Below are 22,991 nucleotides of genomic sequence, written 5' to 3' on the forward strand. Positions count from 1 at the left end.
TAGGTGGACACCAAGCCCAGAAAATATAGCATCAACCTGAACACCCACGCAAATTGGGTTTGACTATTGCTCTACTAACTTAATCATTTCTGTGTCAATTTGCTGGCTGTAAAACAAATTTAACAGTACTGGATTTAGGTCCCAGCTATCTTTACAGCTGGGTGTGTGTTATAAAAATAAATGGGATTTTATACAGTTGGACATTGGCTAGAAAAGCAATTATACTTAATTCACACAAGGCATTGGTTAGAGAAAATTCATTAAAATAATACCATGAATGAGAGGTTATAGTTATTTAAAAAAGACTGAAACATTTGACTTTTCACTGGACTATTGATAGTTTAACATAGATTAACATAGAATTTACAGTGCAGAAGGAGGCCATTTGGCCCATCGAGACTGCACCGGCTCTTTGAAAGAGCACCCTACCCAAGCAACACCTCCACCCGATCCCCATAACCCAGTAACCCCACCCAACACTAAGGGCAATTTTGGACACTAAGGGCAATTCATCATGGCCAATCCACCTAACCTGCACATCTTTGGACTGTGGGAGGAAACTGGAGCACCCGGAGGAAACCCACGCACACACGGGGAGGATGTGCAGACTCCGCACAGACAGTGACCCAAGCCGGAATCGAACATGGAACCCTGGAGCTGTGAAGCAAATTGTGCTATCCACAATGCTACCGTGCTGCCCCTTTTTTTTATTTTTTAAAAATTTACTCCACATTCAGTGCACATTTATTCTTTGGTTTACTACAAACAAATAATTTGCACAAGTATAAAAGTTAGTCCAGAGTTGCAATAACAGTCATAAGAACTTTGCTAAGGGAGAGTCTACTTGTGATTTTCAAAATTATGTAAGGCTTGAAGAGTGTGAATGGTAGTGTGTCTGTTGGTAAATCAATAGCAAGAGGATGACTTTGAATTATCATTGGAAAATGAAGGTGGAACTTAAAGGGCTGGATTCTTCCTTTCAGCAGCTAAGTGCCGTCTTGGACGGAGAATTCCCGGGCCTTTTACGATGCCAAAATTAGGCGGAACCCTCACTGATTCCGGAACCGGTGATGGGCTTGCATCAGTGCCGGGTAAAACTCCCGGCTCCCGCGACAAAAAAAGGCCTGAGAATGGCCGGGTCCGTAGCCGCGCATGCGCATGGCAACGGCCTGCAGCGGTTGCGCCGTACAACGTAAATACGGCCCCACAGGCCATCCCCTGGCTACCCCTCACCACCACCCCCGGGCCAGCGGCACGGCTCCTGGCCGACTGTGGCGGCGCTGAACACATTCCGCGGCCGCCATGCTGATTTGCCAACCACTCCAAGCACACGTCAACTGTGTGGCCGAGAACTTGGCCCATTGGGGGACAGACAATTTTAGGGGGTGGACCTTCCGATGACGCACCAACACCGTTCCAACGGTGTGCGGCGCGTGACACGATTACACCATTTTGGAGTCGGCGGAGACTCGAAAACCGGCGCCGCCCCCATTTGGACGTCGGAAGGGATTCTCCGCCCAATTGCCGATCACAATAACAGCGTCGGGCAGCGGAGAATCCCACCCATTATCTTTTTCACAAGTGGATTATCAGTTAACTGCAATACTGACTGATGCGAGGAACTAAAAAGCATAATGTCAGATATACTGCCCATGACTGAAATATGAATATAATGTAATACTTTATCATAAGTGAGTGAATGGAAACTTCATCAATATTAAGTAATTGCCTTGCGGAAAAATTGTCAGAGTTGTGGGAGGAGAGGGATGATTTCCTAATTCCACTTCGACATTTGTGAACATACCACTGCTTCCATTTCTGTTCTGTTGAGAGGCTCCCAACGTGAAACGGGACCACTGTTTTTCTCTCTCATGTCTGACATGCTGCTTCTCACAGTAACTTCATACTTGTGACAATAAAAGGTTATTATTCTTATTATGCTGAGTATTTTCACCATCTTCGGTTCTCATCCAGGTGCTCCATTGCAAAGCCCTCATTGATTTCTGTGGTTGTTACAATATAGCGGCACACTTCTATTATCCATGTCCAATTATACATTCTCTTAATTAACCACTAGATCTTCCACTCAGCAAAGTATTTTGTGAGGCATCACCTCATCACACAGTCCCCTCCAACTATCCCCTCAAGAACAAGTTAAATCACCCCTGAGACTAAGAGAGAGATTCACATTCAATCTAAGTTATTGGTGCTGTACTTGTCTATATTCCCCATGCCTTGATTATATTAGTATTTATGGTTGTGTATCTTATTGCAAATTTCAGTATTTTTGTGAATGCGTAAAGTAAAATGTGAGTTTGTCCTCCTGCTCCACCATTCTTTTTGGTCCTTCGTCCATGCACTAGCTTTTCATGACCTTTAAAGTTTAAGGGCTGTTTTGCGGGCTGATGTCGCCGATTTAAGTTTTATTAGTGGAATTCAGGAAGGGAAAGCTGCTAAAGGAGAATCATGGAGCAGAGTGGATCTAGATTTCAACAGAATCGTGACAGAGCGACAATGGGGTTTGAGCCAAAGGCCAGCAAGAGAACGGGGGGGGGGAAATTTGCCCAGACTTGAGCGAGGAAAACAGTGTTTTGCAGCAGTAAAAGCGGCCTGCCATTGGCCGGGGGTGGGATCTCCTGGTCACACCACTGTCAATGGAGTTTCCCGTTGTTCGCACCCTCTCCCGGCAGTGGGGGTGGGGGAAGGGGGGGGATGCTGTCCTCGCATAGGCTGGAAGACCCCACCGATTGGAAGGGACAGAAGATCCCGCACAATGATTTCAATCAGGGAGGACAGAATGGAGAATACTGAAGTGGAGGGGAAACTGGGGATTGGTGATGTGAACTGATTGTCATCAATTTCCTTTCGCCAATATATATTCCATTTTAAGAAAAGACCAATGAAGGTCTTTTCTTAAAATGGAATATATATTGGGTAAAAGTCCTGGACTTGTTTTCCAGATTTAAATGCCATTCAAATGAAAGAAAGACTTGCATTTATATAAAACCTTTCTCGACCATCTGAGATCTAAAAATGCTTAACAGCCAATGAAATACTTTTTGAAATGTGCCCACTGTGGTATAATAGGAAATCTGGCAGGCAATATGTGTTCAACAAATTCCTACAAATAGCAATGCGATAATGACAAGATAATCTGTTGTTGGCGATGTCGATTGAGGGATAAATATTCGTCAGTACCTCAGTAATAACTTCCCCCTGCTCCTCTTTCAAATTGTGCCAGGGGATCTTTTATACCTAGCCAAGGATGATGGGGCCTTGTTTTAACTGATCATCTGAAAGACTGGACCTCCAACAGTGCAGTTCTCCCTCAGTACTACTGCACTGGAATGTCAGCCTTGATTTATATGTTTGAGACCTCTAATGGGACTTGATTCTGGAACCTTGAGATTCAGAGACAAGCAGACTACGATCTGAGCAACATAAGGGATGTAAGATCTCACTTTTGACAGCTGAAGATGATGGTGACTACCCAACGCCTTTGCTGCACAAAATCAAATTGAATCTCCCTACAACAAGTTATATTTATATTGCATCTTTAATGCAATAAACAGGTGTTTCGCAGGAGCATTATGCCTCTCGTTACCAAGAGACTTGATTGCAACCCACTTGTGGCTGGTCTCCACATTCTTTCCTCTACAAACTTGAGGTCATTCAAATTAAGCTGCCCGTATCTTAACTTGCGACAAAACCCAATTCCCCAATCATCACTATGCTTGCTACCTTACGTAGACATTGGAATCAAGCGACGTCTTGAGTTGAGAATTCCCATCTTTGGTTTCAAATCCCTGACCCTGCAACCTCCTCCAGCCCCACAATCTTCCCAGATATCTGCGCTCCTCCGATTCTGGAAACTTCACAGAATAATAGTGCAGAAGAGGCCCTTCGGCCCATCGAGTCTGCACCGACGCACGAAAAACACCTGATCTACCAACCTAATCCCATTTGCCAGCACTTGGCCCATAGCTTTGAATGTTAAAGGATGTGAGGCAACCCGCCTCTACAACCCTTCCAGGCAGTGCATTAAAGACTGTCACCGCCCTCTGGGTGAAAATGTTTTTCCTCAAATCCTCCTTAAATCTCCTCTGTGAAATTGTGTCCCCTTGACCTTTCAACTAAGGGGAACAGCTGCTCCCTATCCACCTCTGTCCATGCCCCTCATAATCTTGTCCACCTCGATCAGGTCGCTCCTCAGTCTTCTCTGCTCCAGCAAAAACAATCCAAGCCTATCCAACCTTTCTTCATAATTAAGTGTTCCATCCTAGACAACATCCTGATGAATTGCCTCTGCACCTGCTCCAGTGCAATCACGGGCGGGATTCTGCGCAAATGGTCGGGGCGGGAAAACACGGCGCAAACCCTGGCGGGAACCACTCCGGAGTTGAACCGCCCCGAAGGTGCGGAATCCTCTGCACCTTCGGGGGCTAGGACGGCGGGGGAGTGGTTTGCGCCGCGCCAGCCCGGCGGAAGCGATTTGGCGCCAAGCCAACCGGCGCCGAAGGGCCTCTGCCGGCCGGCGCGAGTTGGCACATGCGCGGGAGCGCCAGCGTCTTCTGCCGTCATCCCAGCGCATGCGCAGTGGAGGTTCATCTCCGCGTTGGCCATCGCGGATGGGTACAAGGCTGACGTGGAGGAATAGAGTGCCCCTAAGGCACAGGCCCGCCCGTAGATCGGTGGGCCCCGATCGCGGGCCAGCCACCGTGGAGGCACCCCCCCGGGGCCAGATCGGCCCGCGCACCCCTCCCCCCCCCCCCACAAAGGATCCCGGAGGCCGCCCACGGATCTGGGTCCCTCCGGTAGGAACAAATCTTGATTTACGCCGACGGGACCCTCGTTAAACGGGCGGGACTTTGGCCCATCGCGGCCCGGAGAATTTGGGCGGCCTCGGGGCCCATTGCGTCGCGCCGGTCTCCGCCATTCTCTGAGTCTGGGCGATTTTTGGGGGGCCGGAGAATCCGGAGGACAGCGGGAGCGGGATTCATGCCAGCCCCCGTCGATTCTTCGACCCAGTGGGGGGTCGGAGAATCCCGCCCCACATCTTTCCTATAATGTGGTGACCAAAATTGAACACAATACTCCAGCCGTGGCTTCACCAACGTTCTGTACAACTCCAACATGACCACCCTGCTTTTGTAATTTATGCCTTGATTGATAAAGACAAGTGTCCTATATCTCTTTTTCACCACCCTATTAACCTGCCCTTTTGTCTTCAGAGATCTATGGACAAACATGCCAGGGTCCCTTTGTTCCTTGGAACTTCCCAGTGTCATGTCAGAATAATAATAATCTTTATTGTCACAAGTAGGCTTACATTATCACTGCAATGAAGTTACTGTGCAAATCCCCTAGTTCGGGTACACTGAGGGAGAATTCAGAATGTCCAATTCACCTAACAAGTACATCTTTCGGGACGTTTGGGAGGAAACCGGAGGATATCCACCCAGACATAGGGAGAACGTGCATACTACTCACAGACAGTGACCCAAGCTCGGAATCGATCCGGGTCCCTGGCGCTGTGAAGCAACAGTGCTAACCACTGTGCTACCCACAAAAGTCAACCACTGATACATACTGAAGATACTTAAATTTTCCAGTTTGGTAGCTTTTACCATTCATGTTGTGCCATGGAGCTTTGAATTGATGTAATTAACAGTCTAATAACTTGTGTCCTGAAAACAACAGATTGCAACTTTTATTGAATCTGAGCTCATTTTGGCACGTATTTAAAAGAGTTTTAACACTCTTACTGTTTATCACAGATTGGTAGAAGATTATGCATTCAGCAGATGTTACAATCTAATTAGGAAAGGACAATAATACGGGCTTTTCTTTTCAACTGAATAACAGATTCATTGGTAATAATCGTACTGCATTCATGGATTGTCCTGGAATTCAGAGTGCAATTTAAAACTTGCAGGGGATGCATTTTATTTTCAATTATTTTCATAATTTTCAAAGGCATACTCATACTTTCAGATTTAGAAATTATTTTGGTTTATAATAAAGAGAGAAGCAGTTTATCCGACCCTACCTGTTACTTTTGACATTTTTGGAGCACAGAGTCCAAGGAGAAGAAAAGCTGGTTGCCAAGGGCAATAATTTTCCATTTTCTACGTGAGAAGTTTGAGGGGTAATCTAATTGAAATGTTTAAAATTTTAAATGGATTAGAGGGCAACAGAGAAACTATTTCCTCTTATCGGGGATTCTGGATCAAGGAAATATATGGGGGTGATTCTCCCAAAAAGTAACAAAGTCCCCTAGCGAGCGCGTTTAGCCGCATGTTTCCCGGAGCTTGCGGTGCCAAGAAATGCATGGCTATTCAACGCGGCTCACATTGAATAAGGGACCGGAAAGGGGAATGCACAGCCAAGGCTGCACATAGCGCCGTATTGTACAATGGGGAGCTCCACTTGGCGGAACGCCCCATTGTAGTGAGAGATCGGAATGCCATTTGAAAATGGTGTCACCATCTCCGAGGCCCCCGAAACAATCTCCAACTCCGCCCCCCCCCCCCCCCCCCCCCCCCAGCCCGAACATACTATGAGAGATTCCAAGCCGTACCTCCCCCCAACACACCGGGCAAACCCAGCCCGGTTGCGCATGCAAACAAATGCCAGATTGGCACCTTGGCAGTGCCAACCTGTCATCACACATGTCAGCCGGCAGTGCCATCTGGGCACCTTGGCAGTGCCAGGCTGACAGCCAAGGTGACGGTCTGGGACTGCCAGGGTACCCAACTGGCACTGCCAAGGCGCGAGGCTGGCATTGACAGAGTGTCCAGATGCCACCAGCAGTGCCAGGGCACCACCCTGCCCAACGGGCTTGCAGCTTGGGGCCTGCAATCCCCTGGGAGACCCCCATGAGTGCCATTCCATCTGGTCCTCGCTTGTAGGGACCAGTGTTGAATGGCACTTACCCGAGGGCTCTAAGGCAAAGCAGTTGAATGTTGAACAAAACTTGGAGGAAGCACTGAGGGTGGCAAGGGTGTAGAATGTACTCTGGTGGGGACTGCAATGTCCATCACCAAGAGTGGCTTGGTAGCACCACTACTGATCGAGCTGGCCAAGTCCTAACGAGCATAACTGCTAGACTGGGACTGTGGCAGGTGATGATGGAACCAACAAAAGGTAAAAACATACTTGACTTCATCCTCACCAACCTTCCTGCCACAGGTGCATCTGTTCATGATAGTATCGGTAGGAGTGACCACCACACAGTCCTTGTGGAAAACAAAGTTCCATCTTCACATTGAGGATACCCTCCATCGTGTTGTGTGACACTACCATCATGCTAAATGGGATAGACTTCAAACAGATCTAGCAGCTCAAACCTTGGCACCCATGAGGCGCTGTGGGCCATCAGCAGCAGCAGAATTGTACTCAGCCGCAAGCTGTAACCTCATGGCCCGGCATATCCCTCACTCTACCATTACCGTCAAACCAGGGGATCAACCCTGGTTCAAGAGTGCAGGAGAGCATGTCAGGAGAAACACCATGGATACCTAAAAATGAGTATTAGGCTGGTGAAGCTGCATGGCAACCAGCATAAGAAGCAAGTAATAGGCAGAGCTAAGTGATCCCACAGCAAACGTATCAGATCTAAGTTCTTCAGTCCTGTCACATCTAACCGTGAGCGGTGGTGGACAATTAAACAACTCACTAGAGGAGAAGGCTCCACTATTATCCCCATCCTCAAAGATCGAAGAGCTCAGCACATCTGTGTAAAAGATGAGGCTGACGATTTTGCAACAATCTTCAGCAAGAAGCTCAGTTTAGTTTCTGCCAGGGTCACTTAAATTCTGACCTCATTACAGCCTTTGTTCAAGCATGGACAAAAGAGCTGAATGCCAGAGGTGAGAGTGACTGCCCTTGACATCAAGGCGGCATTTGACTGGGTGTGGCAGCAAGGAGCACCAACTGAACATCCACTGCTTGGAGTCATAAGTTGCACAAAAGAAGCTCGTTGTGGTGATTCGAGGTTAATCATCTCAGCTCCAGGACATCACTGCAGAGTTCATCTGGGTAGTGTCCCAGGCCCAACTATCTTCAGTTGCTTCGTCAATGATCTTCCTTCCATCATAAGGTCAGATGTGGGGATTTTCGCGAATGACCGCACAATGTTCAGTATCATTTTTGATTCCTCAGAGACTGAAGCAATCCATGTCCAAATACAGCCAGACCTGGACAATACCCAGGCTTGGGATGACAAGTGGCAAGTAATATTCATGCTGCCAATGTGCCAGGCAATGACCATACCCAACAAAAGAGGATTTAACCATCGCCACTTGACATTCAATGGCATTGCTGAATCCCCTATTATCAACATCCTGGGTGTCACCATTGACCAGAAACTGAACTGAACTAACCATATAAATACTGTGGTTACCAGAGCCAGTCAGAGGCTAGGAATCCTACGATGTGTAACTCACCTCCTGACTCCTCAAAGCTTGCCCACGATCTACAAGGCACAAGTCGGGAGTGTGATCAATACTCTCCACTTGCCTGGATGAGTGCAGTTTCAGCAACACTGAAGAAGCGCAACACCATCCAGGACAAAGCAGCCCGCTTGTTTGGCACCCCTTCCACAAACATTCAGTTTCTCCACCAGCGACAAACAGTGGCGGCCGTGTGCACCATCTACAAGATGCACTGCAGGAACTCAGCAGTGTTCCTTAGGTGGCACCTTCCAAACCCACAGACACTACCATCTAGAAGAACAAGAGCAGCAGATGCATGGGAACCCCACCACCTGGAGGCTCCCCTCAAAGTGACTCATCATCCTGAGTTGAAACATGTCATTGTTCATTCACTGTCACTGGCTCAAAATCTTAGAACGGCCCCCTCAATGGCACAGTGGGTGGACCTACAGCCCGGGGACTGCGGGGTTCAAAAATGCAACTCACTACCACCTTCTGAAGGGCAATTAGGGATGGGCAATAAATGTTGGTCTAGCCAGCAATGCCCACATCCCATAAATGAATAAAAAAGTCTTCTCCACCTCAACGAGCTTCCAAGACCTCTGAGGCCAATTCTGGCCTCCTGCACATTCCTGAATTTAATCACTCCATTATTGATGGACATGCCCTTAACTGCTAAGAACCTAAACTTTGAAATTCCTCCACGAACCTCTCCAAAACACAAACTTGCCCTCCACCTTTAGAATATTCCTTAAAAGCTGAATCTTTGACAAAGCTTTTGGTCATCTATCCTAGCATTGCCTAAAGTGGCATCAAATGTTGATAACATTTCTCTGAAGTGCTTTGGGCTATGTTAAAGGCACTCTAAAAATGTAATCTCTTTTTGTTGGTCTGGAGCTCAAGCAGGCAAATGGTCCTGAGGTAGAGATCAACTATGATCTAACTGAATAGGAAGGGGCTTAAAGATCTGACTGCCCTACACTTGTCCTTGACTTCCCAAGGAAGTGACTGATAGGCAACAGTTAGTTCTATCAGTTGGGATGTCTTGTACAAGCAAAATAACATTGAGAAAGCAATCATTCTTATGCAGCAAAAATCTCATTTCCTGGATGTTGGTTGTTGTTGAAGAAACCTGTGTCGCTTTATTATACCTGTGCCCTATGTACCTACATTTTCCCATTCAAAATGAGTATGAATGGCAGTGACCAGGCAAGCCGTAGAGAAATGATTGGGCAATAGAGAGGTGGGAGCAGAATTAATTATACATTGAAAAAAAGATAATTCAGGGGTCTATTTAATGTTATACGTACAAGAGTGGTAATTGTAGAAGTTTAGAGATGGAAGCCAATATCAATTTCTCTTCAAACTCCCCTATTGCAATTGGACTAGCTGTGCTGGTTCTCAGTTTGTCTGCCGCCTCCAGCACTAGAGGCCGCTTAAGGATCTTTTTTTGAGGGAAAATGATGGCAGAACCACTGCTTTGGCACTGGTGTGCATTACTTGTTGGACAATATCATAGAGGCACCGGGAGAGACTGGAGAAACGTGTGATCCACCCGTTCTAGTTCTGCTGATCTGAAAAAGGGGGGGAAAATAATTTAAGAATTAATGTTAAATGATGCGAAGACTGTAAGGAAGGTGCCCATGAAATCATGCCTTCTAATTGAATTTGATAAACCATAATATCAATAATAATAACAATATCTGCTCCACCAACTTATTGTTTTCATTCCGTAATAGACTGGCTTGGTGTTGTGTCGAAGAATGGTCTGTGACTGTGAAAACCCAACCGTGGATCTTTTCTGTTGTCCTGAGTGTGACCCACGGCTAACCAGTCAATGCTTGAATCAAAAAGGAGATGTGACCTATAAAAGCGGAGACACTTGGGTGCAAGACTGCCAACAGTGCCACTGTGTGGTAAGACATGATTTGTTAAGACGGGTCACTTGGTCCACTTCATCGTAAATATACAGTCAATCCCATTAAATGTAACACAATGATATATCAGGTTTGCACACAGCCCAAAGGAAGCAAGTACGTGCAAACTATTGCCAAATACTGTGTAGAAAATCAACTAAATTCATAAATCATTGAAAAGGGTAACTTGAATAGTGTATGACAAATAGGAGAAAGCAGCTGATATTGCACAAAGTTAAGTGATGCGATACCTTTTGCAATCTTCTTTAAAAATATAATAGACATTAGAAGTCATGCTTTCACAATACTTTTGTGCACTTGCCTAAACATTTTCCCCATCGCTGTTTATCAAAGTCATTATTACAAAAACATACAAACAAGGTTATAATTTTGCTTTCAACACAAAGTTGAGACATAATGGTCTGAAAGCAGTGCCCAAAGGACATGAATTGGCAGTTTAGAAACACCTACAATGCTGACACCTTCTTCTGAAGCCTCAGTTGTAAATATTTCTGGATTTGGCACGCGCTGACTAAGATTCCTTTCCTCCGAAGCTGAATGTGAGATGGCTGTCAGAATATCCATCAGACATCACAAGCTGATTTTATTGTTGGAGTTGACTGGGGTGGGGGTTACAGGGGTGGGACAATTTTTTAAACACCGACCCGCCGCAACAATGAGTGTAAGCCTACTGTTGGGGTTCATTCCCTCTTCTCCATCTTTATCGTGTAAAGTTACTGTGAGGGCTTGATGAAGGAGTAACCAATGTAAAAGAGGATCGATCGTTGGAACCACTAATTGTCACCAGTACCAACTTTATTCCTCAGTATAAGCTGTGGCATGTAAAGCAAAGCTAGTCTTGTATTTTCTTTGTGTTTGTTGGTTCCTCAAACAGTTTGCACCTGAATCCTGTATTCAGCCACATATCTAATTCTAAGCAATGAAATCCGAGAAAAAGAGAAAGAAAATATTTTAAGAATCCACCATAATGTGTATTGGTCAGGCATTCTTAAGACATTGGCGTGAGGGGGCAATTTAATTTGACATGTTTTCCGGTAAGTATCAAACTATCAAATCGAAAAACCCGTCTACAGTGCTTGGTAGCATCATTGGATGAAAATTGGAATAGAACCATTTTTGTTGCTGACCTTGGAAAGTGATATACTGAGAAGCAAGAGTTGTACGCTTCACTGATGTAATAAACAATCTGCATGTTATCAGAGGACATAGCTCCTGTGGCACAGTGGTTAGCACTGATGCCTCACGGCACTGAGGTCCCAGATTCAATCCCGGCTCTGGGTCACTGTCCGTGTGGAGTTTTCACGTTCTCCCCGTGTCTGCGTGAGTCTCACCCCCACAACCCAAAAGATGTGCAGGGTAGGTGGATCAGCCACGCTAAATTGCCCCTTAATTGGAAAAAATAAATAATTGGATACTCCAAATTTATATTTTGAAAAATCAGAGGAAATAGCAGCCTGGACATTCCCGATGAGAACAAGTCTAACATTCGACCATCATTTTCAGACACAGTCTGTTGAAGTCCACATATTAGAAATGCCAACCATTTGGGGATGGGATATTTTGTGTTCTTGCAGGATTTAACCAGCTGAATCAATTTGAAGGGGAAAGGAACGGGATTGGGAAAAGAATGGCTGAGAGTGAATGCAGAATGGCTGCCAGGGAGACTCCTCCTTTATTCTCAGATGGACTATAGGAAATATTGCTACAGGAATTTAGACAATGAAGAACAACACTGCAAATTGCTGCAAGACCTCAAGGAGAATTGCCCAAAGACCGTGGCAGAATATTGGCAGCTAGGGCAGCACACTTGAGTCCCCTGCGGAACCTGTGGTAGAAAGGGTACCAGATTAGGCTGCTTACAGCAGCAAAAGAGTTTATCTTGCAGTAGGTACAGTGCAGTGCTAACCATTGTGCCACTGTACCACCCCAAAACCTGGGTTAAGATCCATACATACAGCATGACTGCTAGAGCTGTGGTTAAGGTGTTGTAAAACTGAGATAATCATTGATTTGCAGACAAAGTGTTCTGCTAATAGATTTTGAGAACCATTTATTTGTTTACAGATAACTAGCTAATGGACTATTGTTTATGTTTGAAGGACTCCTGGTGTGCATATAATTTATGAGGGGTATTGTGTTTAGTCCTGGCTGAACAGGTCATGGGATAGTTTGTGCAAGGACACAGAAGAATGCCTTATGCTTTGGGTACAGATGATGTAATTAAGGGGAGGAGCCGGGTCTGTCTGAAATGTTAGTTCTTCCTAGGATTTTAATCTGAACAGAGGTGTTTCAGTTTTGGTCGTCTCTAGAAAAAGCCTGCACTGAGAAAAGCAAGTAAAAACCTGGTTGTTAACTTTATTCTTGAATGGTATTTGAACTATATTGCTTTGCTTAATTGGAATATAGTGGCAGGTTTAGGAAATAAGTTAAAATTTCTTCTTTAAGAACTGTTGCAATTGTTAACTATACAGCTATTCAGCTGTTGTTAATATAATAAATTCTGTGTTCAAGTTATAGCTTATTTTAACATAAAAGATACCTATTGGTTTATCACTCTTGTGGTGCAGTAACATTTCCTCACAGTTTTACAAATTGCAAATAGTCAGGTACTCATCCGGAATCCTAAATGTATCTTTAAACAAAGAAGAACTCTAGGAGCTGCTGTAGAATTCATGAGCAGAGTAGACTAAACGCATGCACTCTCAGCCAACTAATTTATCAACAGGGTCCTTCAACAAGCATTACCCTTTAAATGTATGCATTAGAACCCCTAACACCTATTTTAGGAATCCACCAGGGATGTCTTAAAAAAAAACACCCGGCAAATTTAGCCATGAGTCCAACATCTACCCAGATGAACTTTGATCATTCAGTTGTTGAACAGAAATATTTGGTGCAGGTTTTATGCCCGAAAAGCAGGTGCATAAATCCAAATTTCTACCCCAGAGACACTTTTAATTCCTAAAATCTGTGTAAAAAGCTATCAATAGGCAGCATGCATGATTCCTCATTTTTAACATAAACTTCATCAATCCAAATGGAGCAAAACATTTAAACCAACTAAATCACATACAATATGTAAATACATTGATTCCTGTCTGTGTCTATACTTGTTGGACGTTGCAGCATCACTTATCAGTGAGGGTGTTTTTTTCATTGATTACATTTAAGATATATAATTCCAGTTCAGTTCTATCATAAGCCACACATTTCCAATATGTTTCACATGCTCATGAGATGTGACCGAAGGCACTAAATGTTGAATATGTAAAGCAGTGATGTGTATACGTTTCAAAGTGTTGCTTCATATTTACTCTGCTTGCTCGTACAGTGACTTAGATTCTTGCTCTTTGTCATTTGCTTTTTCAGCAAGGTGAGGTTGACTGCTGGCCTCTGCTGTGCCCAGAAGCTGACTGTGAATTTAGCATGATCCTTGAGGGTGAATGCTGCCCGCAGTGCATTGCAGATCCTTGCCAAGCCAACAAAATCCGCAATGATATCACCAAGACTTGCACAGATGAGCTTAATTTGGTCCGCTTTACAGGATCATCATGGATAAAGCATGGCACAGAATGTACTCTCTGCCAGTGCAAGGTAAGGATCAGCTGTATCTCTGGCTCCAGAAGTGTAATATTCCACTGAAGAGGCAGCACGATGGCACAGTGGGTTAGCCCTGTTTCCTCACAGCGCCGAGGTCCCAGGTTCGATCCCGGCTCTGGGTCACTGACAGTGTGGAGTTTGCACATTCTCCCCGTGCTTGCGTGGGTTTTGCCTCCACAACCCAAAAAGATGTGCAGGTTCGGTGGATTGGCCACGCTAAATTGCCCCTTAATTGGAAAAAATGAATTGGGTACTCTAAAAGATTTTTTTAAAAAAATATTCTACTGAAGGGAAAGACGTGTATTTATTTATTTTTAAATTATTTTTTAAATTAAGGGGCAATTTAGTATGGCCAATCCACCTAGCCTGCACATCTTTGGATTGTGGGGGACACAGGGGGAATGTGCAAACTCCACACGGACAGTGACCCGGGTCCTCAATGCCATGAGGCAGCAGTGCTAACCACTGCACCATCGTGTCACCCATGACTTGTATTTGTATAGCTTGTTTCATAAACCACTGTATGCCTAATTATCATAGAATCCCTACAGTGCAGAAGGAGGCCATCCGTCCCATCAAGTCTTCACTGACCTTCTGAAAGATTACCTTACCAAGGCCCACCCCCCTGTCCTATCCCCGTAACCCCACTTAACCTGCACATCTTTGGACCATGGGAGGAAACCGGAGCATGCGGAGGAATTTCACACAGCCAAGGGGAGAAAGTGAAAATTCCACATAGTCACCCAAGGCTGGAATTGAACGAAGGTCCCTGGCACTATGAAGCAGCAGTGCTAACCACTGTGCCACCATGCGGTAACACAGTGGTTAGCACTGTTACTTCACAGAACCAGTGTCCCAGGTTTGTATCCCGGATTGGGTCACTGTCTGTCCGAAGTCTGCTCGTTCTCCCCGTATCTGCGTGGGTTTCCTCCGGATGCTCCAGTTTCCTTCCACAAGTCCCGAAAGAAGTGCTGTTAGGTAATTTCGACATTCTGAATTCTCCCTCTGTGTACCCGAACAGGCGCTGGAATGTGGTGACTACGGGCTTTTCACAGTAACTTCCTTGCAGTGTTAATGTAAGCCTACTTGTGACAATAAAGATTATTATATTGTATGAATGCCCATCTGAAGCCCAAATCATTGTTGTAATGTAGGATTTGCAGCCATTTTGCGCATAGCAAGCTCCCACAAACAATGACGAAATATTGCTAGAATGTTTTTATTCATCGAATGTGGATGTCGGTGGCTGGGCCAGCCCAACATTTGTTGCCCCTCCCTAATTACCCTTGAACTGAGGGCATTTATGGATCTGCAGCAATATGGATCAATGTAGGCCAGACCAGGTAAGGGCAGCAGATTTCTTTCCCTAAAGGACATTCATGAATCAGATGGGTTCTTTATCGCAATAGTTTCATGGTCATCATTAATTCCAGATTTTTATTGAATTCAAATTTCATCATCTGTTATGATGGCATTACCTGGGGTAATTATTCGTCCGCTGACAACACCACTATGCTACCGCCTTCCCCGATCGCCTGGCTTTAGTGACATTGGTTGAGGGATAAATATTGGCTCAGTTACAAGGGGGAGGATTACTCAGCTCTTTTCAAAATAGTGCCAAACAAGGGGCGTCATTCTCCGACCCCCCGCCGGGTTGGAGAATGGCCGTTGGCCGCCGTGAATCCCACCCCCGCCCCCGCCGAAGTCTCCGCTCCCGGAGATTGGGCGGGGGCGGGAATCCGGCCGCGCCGGTTGGCGGGACCCCCCGCTGGATTCTCCAGCCCGGATGGGCCGAAGTCCCACCCAGGAATTGCCTGTCCCGCCGGCGTAAATCAAACCTGGTATTTACCGGCGGGACCAGGCGGCGTGGGCGGGCTCCGGGGTCCTGGGGGGGGGCGCGGGGCGATCTGACCCCGGGGGGTGCCCCCACGGTGGCCTGGCCCGCGATCGGGGCCCACCGATCCGCGGGCGGGCCTGTGCCGTGGGGGCACGCTTTCCCTTCCGCCTCCGCCACGGTCTCCACCATGGCGGAGGCGGAAGTGACTCTCCCCACTGCGCATGCGCGGGAAACTGACAGCGGCCGCTGACGCTCCCGCGCATGCGCTGGGAAACTGACAGCGGCCGCTGACGCTCCCGCGCATGCGCCGCATTTCCGCGCCAGCTGGCGGGGCAACAAACGCCATTTCCGCCAGCTGGCGGGGCGGAAATCCCTCCGGCGTCGGCCTAGCCCCTCAATGTTGGGGCTAGGCCGCCAAAGATGCGGAGACTTCCGCACCTTTTTGCCGGCGCGATGCCCGTCTGATTTGCGCCGGCTTTGGCGCCAGTCGGCGGGCATCCCGCCGTTGGGGGAGAATTTCGCCCAAGGTCTCAGTTTAACGTTGCACCCAAAAGGTGGAAAATAAAGAGAAAGGTTGTCGTCTTAAATACAACCAGGAAACTACAATAGATCCCTCAGTATTTCAAAAGACAATACTTCATATGCAAAACACAGCCTTTAGAAGGCAAAGTACATTTTCCAGTCATGTTTTACTAATCTGACATATCCCAAGGCATTTGTCAACAGATAGACCAATATCTCCTTGTAACCCAATCAAACATAGATCAAATCAGACTCTTAGCTGATACATGCAAGATGAAATTATTTTAATTTTACTGAGCCACCGAGATGTGAATACAGAATAATGGTTAGTCAGGACTAATTACAAGATAGCATTCTTTGAGGCCAGGGCTCTGGCAGGTTATGAGTAGCAGCTCGTAACTACCACCTGAACAATGGATTATATTACCGGCTTCAAATCACTTCCAATTGTCAACTGATTTGCATAATATACAGTATGAAGAGCATGGAGGCAGACAGCAGTTCTATTCTCTTTTTGCTACTAATAGGCTGCATGGCAGAACAATATATGTCATTCTTCTGTAATGATATCCTCACTATACTTATTGAAGAATTTTCAAAAAAAGTGATCAATGATTACTAAAAAATAACACCAATAGTTTGTGTTCTAAATAGAAAAAAGCTCTCAACAGTTTTTAGATCAGTCTAACGATTATTTTTCCTCAGCAATATTCTTCTTCAATTTAGTAGTTTTAATTTAGAGCATAGCTTTACTTTCAGGCCCTGCAGATTAATAGGTTGCAATTGATTACTTAGTTACACAAATGTAATTAACTATTTATGGACTTGTAATTGAGTCGGTGAGTAAGGGCATGATGTAGTTCTATGGATGTAGTATGCTTGTTTTCTCTGTCCATATGATAGGTAAACTGTGAGGATGGATTTCTTTCTCCCAGTTTGTTAGTTAAATGATGAGACCTGAAATTCCTTCAGTGTGATGCAACTATAATTTAGAACAATACATTAAAACACAGAATTAACTAGGCCATTACATCATTTGCAATAATTTAATGTTTCGGAATATATAATTAATAATCTCTTTAATTGACAGGAATATCTGTTTGTAAGCTAATTGACTGGCACATATATATCTGAGTGTGCTTAATAAATGACAGTTAAAATGATTTAGAGATAAACAAATCATTTTTCTCGTTATCAGATACATGGAATTGACTCCCCCAGAAAATCAGCTAGTGCTGTTCTCATTACTTCTGAAAGAAGCTGATAAGTATCTTATTAGGAGTAAGATTGACAGTTACAGCAACAAGAAAAGAAAGGGACTGTCAAATACACAATAAAATACAATGGTTTTTGGTACTGTTGGGACCATGGAAATGTCAGGCCTGAAATAAAAACAGCCAAAGTTGAATAATGAAGGTGTACGGCTCAGTTGCCTTGAGGGTTCCAGGGAAAAACTATGCAGAACTTTGTCAGCAGATTAAATAAGTGGAACAGAGTCAATGATAGAGCATCTTGTATGGTTTGCAAAAGGACTAAGCCTGATTTCTTATCAATGTGTTAAAACAATACCATGTTGTAATCACTAGTGACTGGTGGCGGAGGTTTTCCACACTGAATACGGACATGAAATACTCAGTAATACAACTCTTAAGGCATGGTATTTAAGAATTTCCTAATATTCATCCAATAACTAATTTGCACCAGAGAAAATTTTTATTCTATATTTAGGACACAACTCTGTTCAAACTTAGCAAAGATTTTTGATAGCACTGATAATTTATTGGCCCGATTCACAGCCTTGTTGTTGTATTTGACACTGAGATAAGCTTCTGTTTACATAGTTACCCCTGCCCAGCTCATCTGCTCATCTCTCCCTTGGTTACCTCTAGACTTGACTATTTCAAACTTCTCTTGGCCAGAATCCCATCTTCCACCCTACATCTGTGCGGCCCAATTCCTAACTCGCAGGACGAGCTATTCGACATGATTGACCCTTGGTTCCAGCATTTCCTCAATTTGCAAATTTTTATCTTGATTTTCAAAACTTTCCTTGGCCTCACTCCCCTCTATCTCTATAATCTCTCCAGCCCTACAACACTCTAAGATATCAGCACTGTTCCAATTCTGCCCTCTTCAGTGCTTTTAATCAACCTGTCATAATTGATTGCCATGTCTGCAGCTCCATCCTTAAAGGCCCTAATCTCTTGAATGCCTTCCCTATACCTCTCTGCACCTCTAACATTGTCTCCTCCTTTAAGATGCACCTGAAAATCTACCCCTTCGACAAAACCTTTGGTCTGTCTCCTGACGTAGCTCGCTATCAGAGTTTGTCTGGTGTGAAGTGCCTATCATTTCACAACATTAAAGGCACCATATAAATACAATTTCTTGTTGTTCCTATCCCTGAGTTTAATTCTGTTTAAGATTGCTGAATTCATGGGCAACACAGTGGCGCAGTGGGTAGCACTGCTGCCTCACGGCACTTGAGGTCCCAGGTTCGATCCTGGCTCTGGATCACTGTCCGTGAGGAGTTTGCACATTCTCCCCGTGTTGGCATGGGTTTCGCCCCCACAACCCAAAGATGTGCAGGGTAGGTGAATTGGCCACACTAAATTGCCCCTTAATTGGAAAAAAAATTGGGTACTCTAAATTTATTTTAAAAAAGCTAGATGAATTTATATAATTCTGTATTATAACTTTGAAATGAACCTTAGGGCTTTAAATGTGGCAATCTGAAAGGATGTTGGAACATTGTGACTTTTACTCCATCTCGATCTTACCTACTTCTCTCTTCCTCCTCCAGAATGGTCATGTCTGCTGTTTAGTGGACCCTCAGTGCCTTCAGCAACTCTAAACCATAAAGCGCTCTACATAACATTTTGTTGTGCCATTTGTATGGAATTCCTGTTTATTCTGCAGGACAAGAGTTAACATCAGTACAAAGCTCACTTCAAGAACAACTTTCCTATCAGAAACCAAATTTATACCAAATACAGATTTACGTTCAACCAAAACAGAAGCTGGTACCGTCAAGAGAAAATCACAGTCTAGCAAGGACTGGGAGTGCTGGAGCTAAATCACATGTGGCCACTTTACAACCAGAGAAGCCGTTTGGAAGCAAGTGCAAACTTGTTAGATTGTATGTGACAAAAAATATTTCAACAACAAGTTTAGAAAGAATATATGTACAAGCATGACTAGAGAGCAAGGATCTCAATGCAAGGGAAGTCATGTGATGTATTTTTTCTGTTATTTGTTTGGATTGTTGTTTGCCAGTTCCAATGATTGCTGACTTGCAAATACGTCGAATTTAAATTAAAACAATTTTCATTCAATTTCAAAATTACTTCTCTCTTTTCTTCAATTTAACACGATAATAACACTTTAACTTTGAGAAATTGGTGCAGGCTGATGGTCCTTGGCTGAAATTTTGTCAACACGGAGAGGGCCCAGATAACAGGCCAGAAAAGCTGGGGTAACACTGCTTCAGCCATTTGTGGGTCACTGGGCCACATTTCTCAGCCGTCTGACCAATAGCACCTAACCCTTGCCCATCCCCATTGAGTTGCCAGTCAGTCAGAGGACTGGCAGCTCAGCAGTGCCATCAGAAGTGCTAGTACCTAACAGCAACATCACCATGAGGGCAGGCCGTCCTCGCAACCAGTAAAGGCTTCTGAGGTTGCCAGAGCCAGAGAAGCAGGCTGCGGTGAGGGGAAGGGGGAGTGTGACAGGCATTGGTGATGGTGGGATGGGGTGGGTGGCGACTGCTGCTGGGAGGCCCCACCTTAGGCCAAAGACTGTTCGATAAGGAACAGGGTGGCCACTGGAAAGACAATGGCAGAAAACAGGTGGGCACACCACTAATTCCACACCTCTCACCATCCAGACTTGGAATTAGATTACCATTCCCTCATTGTCGCTCGGACAAAATCCTGAAGTAACTCCCTCCCTAATCACACAGTGGGAATGCCTATACACCACATGCTGCACCTGTTCAAGAAGGAGTCAAGGAGTCTCACCACCATCTTTTGAAGAGCAATTAGAAATAGGCAATAAATGCTGATTTTTGCAGTGATCCCAACACCCAATAAAAATGATTAATAAAATTCTAGCATTGCATATAACAGAAGGGGGCCAATCGTCACATTGTTCCAGTGTTGGATCTTTTAAAGAGATATTCAATTCGCCCCAATTCTTCACTCTTTCCCAAATCCTTTGCTCTTCCCCGATAACCCTGTGAAAGTTTCCATTTCAAATAGGTACACAACTCCCTCCTGACGTCTCTTGTTGAATTTGATTCCACTACCCTTTCAGCAGTGCATTGTAGATCTCTGCATAAATTAATTCTCGTCTCCCCTCTAGTCCTTCCTTAATTATTTTAAATATCTGTCCTCATATTACCCCCTTCCTTTAAGTGGAGGTATTTTCTCATCTGCTCCTTGTGATTGTGAGCCTGTTTTCACTCGGATGAACGAAGAATAATCACAGCTTTTCCAGTCTCTCCACATAACTGGAATCCTTTGTTTCTGGTATCATTCTAGCGTACCTCCTCTGATCCCTCTCCATAGCTTAAATATCCTTCGTAAAGTGTGGTGCCCCGAATGTGACAAAATAATCCAGCTGATTAACCAATGAGGAGTGCCTGGGAATAAGCAATAACTGGTCTTACATGCTTTTCTGCATTAGATTTCATCAGTCCAAACTTTGCAATAGAGTCTAAAATGCTTTCAACATCTCTTCTGCAATACATTTTGTTGTGAAAGTCAAGAGATATTTGCAACCAGTGAAGGGTTCTGTTAATAATTTGCAAATGGGAGTTCTACCAAGTCTTTTAACATGTTGATAAAATACGCTTCTTTTTTTCTGATCAGTTAGTCGTGTGTGAACATGGCATGCCATGTGTAATCAGAAACTATTGTTACAATCAGGTGAGGAGGGGCCTCATGGTTTCCCTCTTTTCCATCTTCTTTTATGACCGCAATATGTTTTCTTTGTTTGAAAAGGATATATTTGCCAATTCAGTGAGTACTTAACTGTTTAGCTTAACTGTAATCATAAAAGAAGCGACAGGACAGATTTTCTTGAGCTGACAAAGAAAGCGGTCATTCCACTGAAACTGCTGTTAAGTAAAATGAATAAAAAACACTCAATTTTCACGCGCGCACACACAATTTAGATTACAGAGTGGGAAAAGGTAGATTGGCCAAATTAGAGTCCAGAAAAAGTAAAAGGAATATACAGTCTGTAGTTTGTGACTCGTTGGCATCAGGCTGAATTTGATGGTCTTGATGCCTCTGAGTTAATGATGTAGACGAATGAGTTGTTTGTTCTTTGGGAGACGGTAGTTCAGGGGTGAACTCTTCTAAAAAAATCCCTGATCACAGTCAGTGTCATGATATGCAGACTGCAGATAATGATACACAGACAGGCAGCTAATGAACACAGAGAACAGGACATAACCAATGAGCTGGCAGGACACTCAGAGGTGGTATCTCACTATAAAAGGCACGAGGCACTCACACTCCACCTCTTTCCACTGATGAACATCTACAGAGTGGGTCAGGGTGTATTTACAGTATCACACCTCCAGCACATGGCTAAGAGATAGTCTGGTTCAGTCAGACCGAGTAACCACACTTAGGTTAGCAGAGAGTCAAACTCACAGAGAACTGTGCTACTGATTCAATAAATCAGATTGAACTAACTTCAAGGTCTGGAGTATCCTTTGGTTAAAGCTGCATCCAGTTGCAGCCTGTGTTATCCCAGAGTACATAACACATCATGGTACCAGGAGTGGGGTTTTTGGCTGTCTCCTCGCAGATACGAACCACCTTCTCATCAGATGCCGGGAGGGTGTAGCACACAGCTACACCTGTGATTCAATCTGCCGGATGATTTCCAGCGGTTCAATAGGAAATTTGATGGAGTGGGACAATGCATCAGCGATGATGAGCTCCTTGCCAGGTGTGTACACAAAGCCAAAGTTGTACCTTCTGAGTTTGAGGAGGATGCGCTACAACCGAGGCGTCATGACTTCAGGTCCTTGTGGATAATGTGGACCAGAGGCCCATGATCCGTCTCGACAGTGAATGTCGGCTGGCCGTAGACATAGTCGTGCTTACCCGGTGGGTTGGAAAGAGGGAGGCAGGGGGTCCGCCACTTGGGTCTTCTCTCTAAACTGCTGCTCCTCAACTCTCCTGAGAAAGCATGTGCCTAAAAAAGGTTTGGCTTGTCAGTAACCGTGCTTCTCCAACTGCCAGGGATCCAAAAATGGATATTGTCTGGGTATTCCAAGGAATACTTGATTAGGTCATGTCTGGAAAGGCATCTTAGCCAGAGTTTCATTGTCTCAGCGAATAGTCTCAATGGCTCATCTCCAACAGTTGAATGCCTCAGGTGATTGCAATAGATGCCTTGCTAATGAGACAGGATATGCCAGTCCTTCACACTGTTCTCAAGACATTGGGTGCACTTTTCTCCCCTCCACACACGTTACAATGAGTTTTGAGGCGGTGGAAGCAATTCGCCATTGGCCGGCAGCGGGGTCTTGATGGAATTGCCGGATAAGTTCAGCCATTAGCTTTGTTGCATTTTCTAGACAGACTGTCTCCACTATAATAAACTGGAATGTAGAACATATAGTAATGCACGCTGGCTTGA

The 22,991-nt window shown here is 44.8% G+C and overlaps 1 protein-coding gene across 1 annotated transcript in view; it reads left to right on the forward strand.

Annotated features, from left to right (window-relative positions):
* LOC140396438 (protein kinase C-binding protein NELL2-like) overlaps positions 1-19,674 on the forward strand; it is a 369,190-nt gene extending 349,516 nt beyond the window's left edge. Inside the window, exons 18-20 of the mRNA XM_072485066.1 lie at positions 10,175-10,351; positions 13,742-13,966; positions 19,135-19,674. Coding sequence (XP_072341167.1) covers positions 10,175-10,351; positions 13,742-13,966; positions 19,135-19,185 — 453 coding nt within the window. The 3' untranslated portion in view covers positions 19,186-19,674. The remainder of the gene's footprint in view (positions 1-10,174; positions 10,352-13,741; positions 13,967-19,134) is intronic.
* The last annotated feature ends 3,317 nt before the right edge of the window (positions 19,675-22,991 follow it).

This window comes from Scyliorhinus torazame, chromosome 19 (genome assembly GCF_047496885.1).
Source record: "Scyliorhinus torazame isolate Kashiwa2021f chromosome 19, sScyTor2.1, whole genome shotgun sequence".
NCBI lineage: Eukaryota > Metazoa > Chordata > Chondrichthyes > Carcharhiniformes > Scyliorhinidae > Scyliorhinus > Scyliorhinus torazame.